This window comes from Leguminivora glycinivorella, chromosome 2 (assembly GCF_023078275.1).
Source record: "Leguminivora glycinivorella isolate SPB_JAAS2020 chromosome 2, LegGlyc_1.1, whole genome shotgun sequence".
Lineage (NCBI taxonomy): Eukaryota > Metazoa > Arthropoda > Insecta > Lepidoptera > Tortricidae > Leguminivora > Leguminivora glycinivorella.
The window spans coordinates 6,077,966-6,089,978 of record NC_062972.1 but is presented as its reverse complement, the minus strand read 5'-3'; the positions used below and the strand labels follow the sequence as shown (position 1 = coordinate 6,089,978).

The following is a 12,013-nucleotide window of genomic DNA, read 5'->3' as shown; positions in this document are numbered from 1 at the left end:
CACACGAGCGAGTACTTATTTTCAGTAACACCTAATCGCACAGTAGTAGCTCAGTTGCCAATTTTAGGCGAAGCACGCGTTACAATAATAATCACGATGGAAATCGACTTATTTATTTACATCTCACTTTTCATTCGTCACCTACGAATAGCGTACCGAACGGTCGCTTAAAAAACTAAAGCGGCGCGTATAGGGCACGCTCATATGAATATTTGGCTCAAAACTTAGGTATCGGCCTCCGTCCACCTCGCCTTTCGAAACGAATAACGGTCTGTGCAATCAAGCATAAGGGAGAAGCACCGGAGTCGCGCTCGCTAGGCGTCGGCCTCGCGGCCCGGGCCCACGTTACCGTACGGGGCGAGCGGGCGCGCCTGCACGGCGAGCCGCGGCCGCTCGCCCTTGGCCGCCGGCGCCAGCGCGCGCACCACCCCGTTGACGATGTTGACGCCGGCGAGGCCGTGCTTGGACACGGTGAAGGCGGACAGGTCCTTGGCCTTGAGCGCGTCGTAGATGCGCACCAGCTTGCCGGCGTCCACGTCCAGGCGCGCGGGCGCGGCCGTGACCACGAGCCCGGGCGCTCGTGCGCTCCCGAGCGCCGCCGCCCCCGCCGCGTGCTGCGAGGCCGAGTGGCTCTTGAGCCCCTGGGCGGTCTTATAGCTTTTGCCGCATTGGCATTTGTATGCCTTTTTTACCCTGGAAACCGAAAGGTTGCTATTTAAATTTCAGTGTGATTTCACGTTTTTTTACGTTTACTAGGAACTTAATTACTATGTGAGCTCGAGGCTACTTGAAATTAAATAAATGAAAATCTAAGTTCTAATCGTTCGATCACCGACATCACCGTAAACGAGATAATAATATTTATAATAAACTCTTACACAGTCACAGTGAAATAATGCGATGAGTAACTATTAGCGGGCTGTTCACGTTATCATCTGCTAATAACAACTTTCATAGTCCGACCCATAGACCGAACTATAATAGGCCACGACTATAAAAAACTAATTAGTCCGTCAGTTAGATTATCAAAGAATTTTAGACACGTATTCTTTCTTTTTTTCTCGTAAACGAAGACGGCACAGTGCGTTGAAGTTTCGCGTGACGTCACGTCTAGGTACAATTTTGACTTAGAAGTGACGTCACAAGCCCCCACTCCGGAACCACACCTCGGACACTGGCGATCAAATATATGAAAGAGGCGCGTTCTTAGCACACAGTCTAAGCTCGTGTAGGTGAACGCGTACTGTGCTTGTATGAGTGAGATATGACAGGTCGACTGTTCGCGTTTTTAACAGGCGGTAACTGTCAAGTAACCGAGAGGGGGTGGGTGGCACTTTCAGCGGGGAGCGGGAGTGTCCATACTGTACGATAGTACTCTTTATTATACTGTGCCGGAACTTTGATGCTTTATATCTTTGTATTTTTTGTAATCATTAATTATAAAAAGCGAAAAATAAGTGTTCAGTATTTTTGGACGATCTAACTGACGGACTAAACAGAATGCCATTTTTTTTTATGTAGTCGACATCCCTATTACCTACATCGTTATCGACTAACTAACGATAATGAGTTATGTTACATTTCACCTTTACATTTGTAAGTGGGTTTAGTAAAACGTCCCACTTTGTCGGTTACCATTAAGGCGAGATTTATTTGTATCTTTATATGAATAAACTGACAAAGCGGCTTTATAGCAATCGACAAAGTGGGACGTTTTCCCGTGCACACTCACATTTTGTGATTTTTATGAAACGTTCAACAACGACGCCTACATACTTACCTAATTATAATATACGTATAAACTACTCGACTTGACTGAATAAACAATGAATGAATGTCAACTTTATCTATAGGTACCTACTAATACTGAATTCAAATTATTGCACGTATTAATAAATATAATATTTCAATAATTTACACCTATGCTATTTCGAAATAATACGTAGTACGTAGATCTGTATACTGTGTGCTATCTACTCATTCACCCATTTCTTCCAGAAATACTCCTGCGCAGTCAGGCGCTTCTTAGGTCTTGGCAAATACTTCTTTGTCACGTGATGCGGCGCAGTTAGAAATGGGTATTTTCTATTGAATAAATTAAGATTGCTTAATTAAATGTTACACAGCAGGATCAATCTGTCATTCTGTTTAAAGTCGAAAAGAAACCATCGGAGGTTGGCAACTGTCAGAGGTTTGAATAGATGACGCCATCAATGCTTGCCCCAGCCTGTCTCAATTTTTGTTCACTTTGTTCCATGATGCTTCGTATACGTAGACGTTCTTGTAGCGCTTCTTGCAGCCGGGCACGGGGAAGGCGATCGACTTGTCATTATCTGCCGTGGACACCTTACGTAGACTACTGTTAGTACAAATGATACTGACTTGCCATCCTTCTTGTGGCCGTTCTTGTAGTGGTACTTGATGCCGTTGACGTTCTTGTAACGCTTCTTGCAGCCGGGCACGGGGCAGGCGATCGACTTGTCATTATCTGCCGTGGACACCTTACGTAGACTACTGTTAGTACAAATGATACTGACTTGCCATCCTTCTTGTGGCCGTTCTTGGAGTGGTATTTGATGCCGTTGACGTTCTTATAACGCTTCTTGCAGCCGGGCACGGGGCAGGCGATCGACTTGTCATTATCTGCCGTGGACACCTTACGAAGACTACTGTTAGTACAAATGATACTGACTTGCCATCCTTCTTGTGGCCGTTCTTGGAGTAGTACTTGATGCCGTTGACGTTCTTATAACGCTTCTTGCAGACGGGCACGGGGCAGGCGATCGACTTATCATTATCTGCCGTGGATACCTTACGTAGACTACTGTTAGTACAAATGATACTGACTTGCCATTCTTCTTGTGGCCGTTCTTGGAGTGGTATTTGATGCCGTTGACGTTCTTATAACGCTTCTTGCAGCCGGGCACGGGGCAGGCGATCGACTTGTCATTATCTGCCGTGGACACCTTACGTAAACTACTGTTAGTACAAATGATACTGACTTGCCATCCTTCTTGTGGCCGTTCTTGGAGTGGTACTTGATGCCGTTGACGTTCTTATAACGCTTCTTGCAGCCGGGCACGGGGCAGGCGATCGACTTGTCATTATCTGCCGTGGACACCTTACGTAGACTACTGTTAGTACAAATGATACTGACTTGCGATCCTTCTTGTGGCCGTTCTTGTAGTGGTACTTGATGCCGTTGACGTTCTTGTAACGCTTCTTGCAGCCGGGCACGGGGCAGGCGATCGACTTGTCATTATCTGCCGTGGACACCTTACGTAGACTACTGCAAATATAAATGATACTGACTTGCCATCCTTCTTGTGGCCGTTCTTGGAGTGGTACTTGATGCCGTTGACGTTCTTGTAGCGCTTCTTGCAGCCGGGCACGGGGCAGGCGAACGGCTTGTCTTGCACCGTCGGGCCAGCCGCGGACGCCGCGCCTAGGCGACTGCGAATAGGAAAAATATGAGATAACATCTGATACTCAGTTCTTAGTACAAAGAATCAGCATTTATAACGAATTGCCATTTAATAGTACATTACGATACGCGTGCAGAAGAAAGGAGATTCGAAACGAGAGGCGATAAAGGCAATTCCCGATAAGTTTGTACATTTGGATCACGTCTCCGATTTGGATAAAAATTGGTAGGCTGATAGAGTCCATGATGCTGAGCAAGATCCACTAGGTTTCCCAAAATGTCCTAGGTTGATTGTATGAAACTTTCCTTTTTGTAACAAAAAATGTATAGAAATCTGGTAACAAAAAAGGAAGGTTTCATACAAACTACATAGGATATTTTGGGAAACCTAGTGGATCTTGCTCAGCATCATGGACTCTATCAGCCTACCAATTTTTATTAAAATCGGAGACGTGATCCAAATGTACAAACTTTTCGGGAATTGCACATAAATTAAAAGGCGACCAAAGGTAGTGTTGGAAATCGACACTAGTTACGAATTCCTTCTTCGCACGACGTTTTTCAGTACATATGGCTCTTTGAAGTTTCGACCTGCCAAGAAATGAAACACTTTGCGCACTAGTGCGAGCTAAAAGCACCATCTGTAGGTACTGAAAATGATTTTTCATGTTGATTTCGATTAACTTCAGGATTCCTAAAGTCAGAGTCTGGGTCAGGATCCAGTTCCAGGTCCACGTCTAGGTTCAGTTTCAAAACTTAACTTGCGTAACAAATATACTAGAGAGGACAAATCTTTCTGTTTGAGACGGGTCGTCAAATAAAGAATTACTTAGGGATTCTACATGCAAACAAACAGAAAACAAGGTAAGGGTAATTGGATCCCGGCAAAGTTTTCAATTGTTATGCATCTTTATTCTCTAAGCTTGGACCTACTTAGGTTTAAATTGTGTCTGATTATATCTAACTAAATTGTAGGTATGTAGTATGTAGACAGGACTTACTTGACCCCATATCGCAGTATGTATTCAGAGCTGTACTCCTCCACAGTGGTCCAAGAATCATTGCTGTCTTCCGACGGGCTCATCATTTCATCCTCGTCCATGTCGCTACCTGCAAATAGCATGTCAATGATTAATAGATGTTTAGTAATAAAGTTTTAGGAAACGAAAAGAAAAATGTATTGCATATTTATTTAATTAATTACTATAGCGAATAAGTAATTACAGATTACAGCAAGCTGCTGAACAATTGTATATAATTAGGTACTATTGTCAACCGTGAACCTTATAAGTTGGCATGCCACATACCAGTTGGGGTGCTGCTTCGAACTGATGGCGTTTTGGGAGCAGAAAGTAGGCGCCGCCGAACCTCCGCTACCGGCGGCATATTTTGGATCTCGCGCCTGGAGGCCTCGGTGAAAAACTTCAACACATAACTTAACGGAATACATGAAGGCTGGGAAGCCTCTTTTTGTTCAACGACGGCAGGATCATAATCTGAAAATTTAAATCGTAAGCTAAGGTCTGATGATCACTGATCAGCTGTTAAATCAAAACAGCTGATTTAAGTAAATAAACACCTTCTGACAAAAACAATGTAGCAAATAATTTCGATCCAGCACACAAAAACATAAATAACTTAATCCTGGTAGAACAATCATTTATTTTTATTACCTAATTGTAAAAACAGTCCAGAACATATAATATAAAAATAAAAATTGCCGCGGTACCCAAGAAGCAAAAAGGCTTTACAATACTGACAACATAAAAGACCTTCACAACTACGCAAAGATGGGAGGGATCATAAATATAAAACAACTATTCTTCATGTATGGAAAGCAGATGGGATGAATATTTTATATTTACCGATATGGACGTCTTCGATGTGTTCAATTAAGTCCGCTAATCTTGGAAAAGTTATGCCACAGCCGTTGTATTTACATATGTTTATCATGAAGACGGCCATCTTCGTACAGATGTTGATGTACTGAGTCAAATTCAAGTCTAGACTCACCGTTGCTTTTTCTTATCACTCGCCACTTACCAATTAAAATGTGCGTGATCAAAAAATTTCAAATAATAATATAATATTTCTATGTTTGTACTACTTTTTTAAATAAGTATAATTGTAGTTTTTAGCATTTTAAAATAATAAGGACTGTACTACAAACAGAGTGATCAATAGTTGGCTATACGTCACGTACTGCGCTGACCTGAAACGTTTCATCCAATAGGAGTGCGCGATATATACTCTGTTTCACTTTACCACTCAGAAATTGAACATTCCAAAGGCCGGTCTCCTCCTTCGCGGTGTTCTTTGGTAAGTGCGGTGAAAAATTCAGTGAATCTAATCGTGAAAAAGTGTTAAATTTATTAGCCATCCTCTACCAGCCAGTGACAAAACCAAATCATAAAGAATTACAGTGGGTGTCAGTGTCAATATTTTTGCGGTATTTCAAAGGTTGACAATAGAATTCGTATTCATAGTCGGCTCAGGAAAGTCAGCCATTTTTCAATCTTAAATTGATTATATGTACTGAAATTATCAAGAAGCTAGTTAAAATTCAAGTCTCAGTGATACAAAATATGTAATAATTGTTTACTAGTGTTGGTTGGGCAGTCTGAAACTTCTCCGTTACGTAGTCCCCGAATTACGTAACGCTCTGCGGTTCGTCGGTCAAACTGTCAAGTCTTTAGTCTTCTCTAAGTATCGTTCAGATTTGTGGCAGTGCCCTTACCGGATACTCATCTCTTGCTTCGGTTTCTTTCAGTTGTTGCTCGCCGCACCTAAACCAATACAAAATGCTGTCTGCCGCTAGATTGATCGCCCCTGCTGCCAGGTCCGCTGTAAGTAACCCTACTTATTTTATAAATGCATTTTATGTATATTAGGCATTATACGGGCTTCTTTTCAAGATATTACTTTTCAATTTCATAAATGTAACACATTAACATTCATATTGTATACAGTGTAATTGCATTGACCTTGTATGTTTCTGATTGTCCACCGGTGTCTCCTGATAAGCAATAACTCCGTATGACATAGAATTTACAGGATAAACTGCAAATTGCCTGAAAATCAATATTAGTTAAACTTTTACTAGGGTGTTATATAATTACATTATCTCATAATAATCTCATAATATCATGGTGATAAATGATCAACTGAAGTTAATGAAATGAAGTACTTCCTTCTAAGTACTGAATAAGTTCTCAGTTATTGATTTTATTAGATAACCTCTTGACATCTTACAACTGTGAATAATCCACAGAATTATAATTAAACCAGAATGAGTTGTTAGCCCAAAAAGTGTGTCCACATGAGAGGTTAAAGTTGGGGCTGGTGTCCCTCTCGCACTTATTACCACTATCAAAATCATTTGAATGACGTCATCACTGTCATCATTTGGGGATACCAGTCAATATTCAAAGTTACTACCAAATCTACTAATACCCAATTAAAGGTTTTTAATAGGTATTAATACCCTTGCCTCAATATAATACGAAAATAATTTAAGAAGTTTATAAACTTAGTTATCATACAGGTAAAAATACTACTACTATAGTAATTTTTTAACACTGGTCACACGTGCGAGAGGGACACCAGCCCCAACTTTGACCCTCTCATGTGGACACACTTGTGCTAGTCTGTCAAGAACGCCTTTATGCGCAGGTGATAAGGTTCAATTTAGTATGGCAAAAAAAGTGTGAGCTCAGTCCCTATTGTAGGTCGATGGAATAATCCTACTTACATCTACATAACCTAACTTAGTTTTAATGTTATTAAAGTCTCCTGATTACACAACCCCTTTAGAATGTAGTCTGTTTCTATTAAATACTATAAAATTGTTATAGAAATTTTATGTCCAAAGCAGTCTAAATGATAAAATTATTAAAATTTCATAAATTGATACTTGTCTGTAAATTGATAAATGGTTGTCCATTCCAGATCTTCAGCAACACAGCGCTGGTACGACCACTGGCTGCTGTCCCCTCCCAGACACAGATTGTGCCTGCTGCCCCCGCCCAGCTCTCAGCAGTCCGCTCCTTCCAGACCACAGCAGTCTCGAAAGATATTGACTCTGCTGCCAAATTCATTGGTGCTGGCGCCGCGACAGTCGGAGTAGCTGGCTCTGGTATGTACTTTGATATCTCATTCAGTCAGCCTGTGTGTTCTGTGCCCTATAACCAATGAAATTCTTAATTACCCATATCTTTCCTTTGCTAATACACTGACAATGTTTGAACCCTTTGCTGCCAGGAAACTGATTGCATAATACTGCAGTATAATCTGCAGTATTTCTTAATTGAAACTATTTAAGTGTTTTCAACCTTTCATCATGGCTTCAAAGGGTTTAATGTTGCTAATCTATTTGTTTCCCCAATATGCACTTCCTGGAATTCCTAAATAATACCTAAATTGCCACTTCAATAATGTTATAAAGACCAATATCTAGTTTCACTATACCACATAGACACAACTACTGGAGAACAAACATGTGTTGCTGATTCATATGATTGGAACTTTAATTCCTCCATTAGGTTGCAGCATTTTGGTCTAAAATTAATGATAACATGATAATGATTTGGGAATTCAGGTATCATTTGCTTGTTCATCGATTAGTTCCCAATTTGCCAGAATCTTATTTATTTGAATTGTGACTTAATAAATAAATCTGGCAAATCAGAAACTAATTCAGTTCATATCCTAATCCTCATGTTTAACTTAAAGGTATCGGTATTGGTGTGGTGTTTGGATGCTTGATCATGGGTTATGCACGAAACCCCTCCCTAAAGCAGCAAATATTCTCATATGCCATCTTGGGCTTTGCACTGTCAGAAGCTATGGGATTGTTCTGCTTAATGATAGCCTTCTTGATGTTGTTCGCCTTTTAGATGTTATGTTGCAAGTGGGGCCTATCCATGCCTTAATGTACATAATACTACAAAAAAATGGATTTGCTCCCAGAAGGTAGGATTCAGGTGAGACTGCTCAAATGTTCGTAATTAGTCAAGTGTATTATCTTATCATGTAGTTATGTGCCTTTTACATATTTGGTGTACCCTCCAAATGGAATAACCCTGTCTTAATGTCCTTTCATATTGTTTGATTTTGTTGGAAGGGAGAAAATTATAAATATGTTACAACATTTCAAATAAACAGAAAACAGTTGACATTGCTACATACTACTTGAGTTTTGCACTGAAACTGCAATCATGATTGGAAAAGTTGGTATAAAATCCTAGATTTTAATTTCATGATAAAAAGCATATTTAATTTTTTTATATTAATGAGATGGTTGTGCATTCCAGGTGCTGGTATTGGAACGGTGTTCGGCTCCCTGATCATCGGCTACGCCAGGAACCCATCCCTGAAGCAGCAGCTGTTCTCATACGCCATCCTGGGTTTCGCCCTGTCCGAGGCTATGGGTCTCTTCTGTCTTATGATGGCGTTCCTTCTGCTGTTCGCTTTCTAAGCCACTTACTTTATAAGAACACTACAACTGCCACCAAACTGAAGAGGTTTCAAGTGTAATATCTTTTAGGGGTCGGCCATGGAATCGAATGTGTGGAAACCTCACCCTCATAGTGATGCAAGGACTGAAATAATGTGTTACACTTGTCAGTGCGCGTCATCAGGAATGCAATTATTTAATTATGTAGTATAAATGAAAATGTGCAAATAAAATGTTGTACGTAAAACATTTACTTTGATGCTGCAATTATTTCTATTCCTGATTTTTGGTAGACTGTTTCTCTGAATCATGTTATTCATATATCTCGAGTTTAATGTTGAGAAGTCGATGGTAAATTTACTTAGCCAGTGAATGCGTGTATGCGTGTACGAATTTTCATCGACTTTTATAATTATGCGTTATCCTGTTCGAGAATGTCAGCAATATGTATTGTACATTTTTAGGGCGATTAAATGAACTAAACACTCCCATTGGCCCTTTATTTACTATACACAAATACCGCAATACGATACGCATAAAGGTCCACGCAAGAATTAAGTTATTCCATGTCCCAATATATTAACACCACAGCGCTACTATACTCTGTCAACCAAGTTTGTCAGTAAATAAGAACAAAGAAAACTATATGCATCCTTTTCTTTAGGGTGCTAGAGAAAAGGATACCTATAGTTTTCTTAGTTTTTATTTACTGACAGACTTGTTTGACAGAATATATGTATAATTCGCCGTGAGCACGGCTATCTCGCTCGAAAACGCGATGTATGTTAGATATGTAGCAATTAGCATAACCTGACCAGAAATATATAAATAAATAAATAAAAGTGACGAAATATTGTAGGACTTTATTACATAGATTGACCGAGTCCCACTGTAAGCCCAAGAAGGCCTTGTGGATACCCTGACAACGATATATGACTACGCGCCATGTTGCGGAATTTCTTTGAAACTATTTTCTTCATACTATTATAGTATAATACTGAACTGTCACCTCACATCAGAAACGGCGCGGCGCCCTGCTGGCAGTCAATATATTTCTGGTCAGCGTGCATAGCCGAATGCACAAACGCTCATGAAACTAAACGCTATATCTATCGCTCTTGCGTATTGTCGCAACGAGCTAGACTACCTTTCGCGGTGTTTCGTTTCGCGTCGTATGCCATTTAGCTACGGGGCCAGGTTTTTACTATCAACTATAAGTCATAATGAATACTGCAACTAAATCATCATCATCATCAATGGCCTTAACATCAAGAATATGATGGGTTTAGCAGCGTCCATTGGATTGCGGCAACTAAATACTGAATTACAAATATAGGAGAGACAGAGTATATTATTAAAGAAGCATAACCAAAAAAAACACGACCGCAGGGTGTTTTCAAATCTACAAGAATTACGAATTCCCTCTTCGCACATGTACATACACAATGTACACGACGTTTTACAGTCATACATAATGAGGAGGCACACTCAAATCAAAGGTTATTATGACAGATGGCGCCACCTTATTAGTCCATTGCACAGATAAAGAATTTCATACGTGAAAGCTAGATGTTATGTTTTTTCTCTCTCTCACATATGACTGACAGTGACATGCCTAGGCACCCTATGCACTATGGAGCATATCATAATGAGGCACACTGACATTTTATCCCGCCAGGCGGCGCCTGTGCAAGTGCCTAGGGTGCATAGTATATTTCTAATCTCCATAATGATATGGCTCTCGACGTTTTGACATAACATAGGCACATAAACACCACATAAAGTACTACTTTACTCACAAGTGTTATAAAACCGTAGTAACGCAATTATATTACGATACAAGTTCGTAAAAGATGAAATTCGCGCTTTCTATAAGTTAATAAAATTGTGGTAAACAAAGCACCAAGCGCCTCAGGCATGTGGAGTAATTAACTGACACAAACCCCTGACCCCTACCCGGCCCTCGGTGGTGCCTACGGCTAAAAGCGGAAGCAAGCATCTGTGAGAGATGGAACTCTGTCCAACGAATTCCCCCCCAGCACGGCGCAGAAAAAAGTAAGTATTGAGGCCCATTCTGGTGAGCAATAGCCTTATATAGCCAAAGGTTAAAGTATAATAAGTAAATTAATATGAGCCTTGCGGCAATAACAGTTATTTTCATCACACCCGCACTTTAAATGTGCTATTGCGCGCAGGCGGAGCGTGAGTTATAGAAAAATCGTTCTTCCAAGGGAATAATGAAATTACTTGTACCGTACTTAACTTTTTTACATCTATTTACATATTTTTTACATTGCGAGTGTGATGAAAAACATTGTGTGTAACTCGGGGAGTATGAATATTACAAACTCGAGTTTTTAAATCGCTCCGGCAAGCCGTCGCGATTTAACTTACTCTCGTTAGTAATATTCAACTTCCTCCCCTTGTTGCACAATCTACTATTGTTTCACAGGCGGGCAAAGTTGTTTTCATCACACTCTCACACTAAATGTGATTTTGCACGCAGGCGGGGCGCGAGTTATAGAAAAATCGTTCTTATGAAATTTCTAGTACCGTAGGTATTCAACTTTTTTATCTTTTTACATATTTTTATATTGCAAGTGTGATGAAAAACATTGTGTGTAACTCGGGGAGTATGAATATTACAAACTCGAGTCTATCGCTCCGGCAAGCCGTCGCGATTTTACTTAGTCTCGTTAGTAATATTCAAGTTCCTCCCCTTGTTGCACAATGTACTATTAACCACACGTGCCAATATTGATACCCGAGCAAGCGAAAGATTCCAATATTGAACCGAGAGCGTAGCGAGTGGTTCAAAAAGTGGAATCTTGAGGGTTTCAAGGCACGAAGGTTAAACAAATTTTGCCACCGTGTAAAACACAATTTTTCACCACATCAACACATACAAATTACTAAGTGAAACATCAAACTAAATCAAATCCATCAATTTATTCAATATTTATGATTCAAAATCATTATTTACACGTAAAGTCGACCAGCCAGCTTAAGACATAAAGTTAAAATTTGTATGAAAGTACTTTGCACTCTTGTGGATAAAATGCAATTTTGCCATCCGTTATCGAATAGCAACCAGAGCCTTTACCAGTTGATGTGGTGAAAAAAAAATAAGAAGA

General features: G+C 40.2%; 2 protein-coding genes across 3 annotated transcripts; one reads left to right on the top strand and one right to left on the bottom strand.

Moving 5' to 3' along the window:
- Window positions 1-311: 311 nt before the first annotated feature.
- On the bottom strand, window positions 312-5,394 carry LOC125237296 (juxtaposed with another zinc finger protein 1). The gene is made up of 5 exons (XM_048144288.1): window positions 5,290-5,394; window positions 4,732-4,920; window positions 4,426-4,534; window positions 3,313-3,453; window positions 312-693 (listed from the first exon to the last, which is right to left on the bottom strand). The coding sequence occupies exons 1-5, from the start codon at window positions 5,387-5,389 to the stop codon at window positions 315-317; spliced, it is 918 nt and encodes a 305-aa protein (XP_048000245.1). The 5' UTR covers window positions 5,390-5,394; the 3' UTR covers window positions 312-314.
- Window positions 5,395-5,615: 221 nt separating this feature from the next.
- LOC125237305 (ATP synthase lipid-binding protein, mitochondrial) lies at window positions 5,616-9,368 on the top strand. 2 transcript variants are annotated; one of them, XM_048144297.1, is made up of 4 exons: window positions 5,616-5,743; window positions 6,195-6,270; window positions 7,373-7,559; window positions 8,737-9,368. In XM_048144297.1, the coding sequence occupies exons 2-4, from the start codon at window positions 6,226-6,228 to the stop codon at window positions 8,898-8,900; spliced, it is 396 nt and encodes a 131-aa protein (XP_048000254.1). In that variant the 5' UTR covers window positions 5,616-5,743; window positions 6,195-6,225; the 3' UTR covers window positions 8,901-9,368. The 2 variants fall into 2 exon arrangements, with proteins under 2 accessions (XP_048000254.1, XP_048000258.1); XM_048144301.1 differs by lacking the exon at window positions 5,616-5,743 and adding an exon at window positions 5,822-5,846.
- The last annotated feature ends 2,645 nt before the right edge of the window (window positions 9,369-12,013 follow it).

Excerpts from the sequence above, each read along its gene's own strand:
- LOC125237296 (XM_048144288.1), bottom strand. The coding sequence starts at position 5,389 with ATGGCCGTCTTCATGATAAACATATGTAAATACAACGGCTGTGGCATA. Across the intron at positions 4,921-5,289 it reads CATCGAAGACGTCCATATCG|ATTATGATCCTGCCGTCGTT; the intron begins GTAAATATAAAA and ends TTAAATTTTCAG. Across the intron at positions 694-3,312 it reads GGCCACAAGAAGGATGGCAA|GGTAAAAAAGGCATACAAAT; the intron begins GTCAGTATCATT and ends TTCGGTTTCCAG.
- LOC125237305 (XM_048144297.1), top strand. The coding sequence starts at position 6,226 with ATGCTGTCTGCCGCTAGATTGATCGCCCCTGCTGCCAGGTCCGCT. Across the intron at positions 6,271-7,372 it reads CCCCTGCTGCCAGGTCCGCT|ATCTTCAGCAACACAGCGCT; the intron begins GTAAGTAACCCT and ends TGTCCATTCCAG. Across the intron at positions 7,560-8,736 it reads AGTCGGAGTAGCTGGCTCTG|GTGCTGGTATTGGAACGGTG; the intron begins GTATGTACTTTG and ends TGTGCATTCCAG.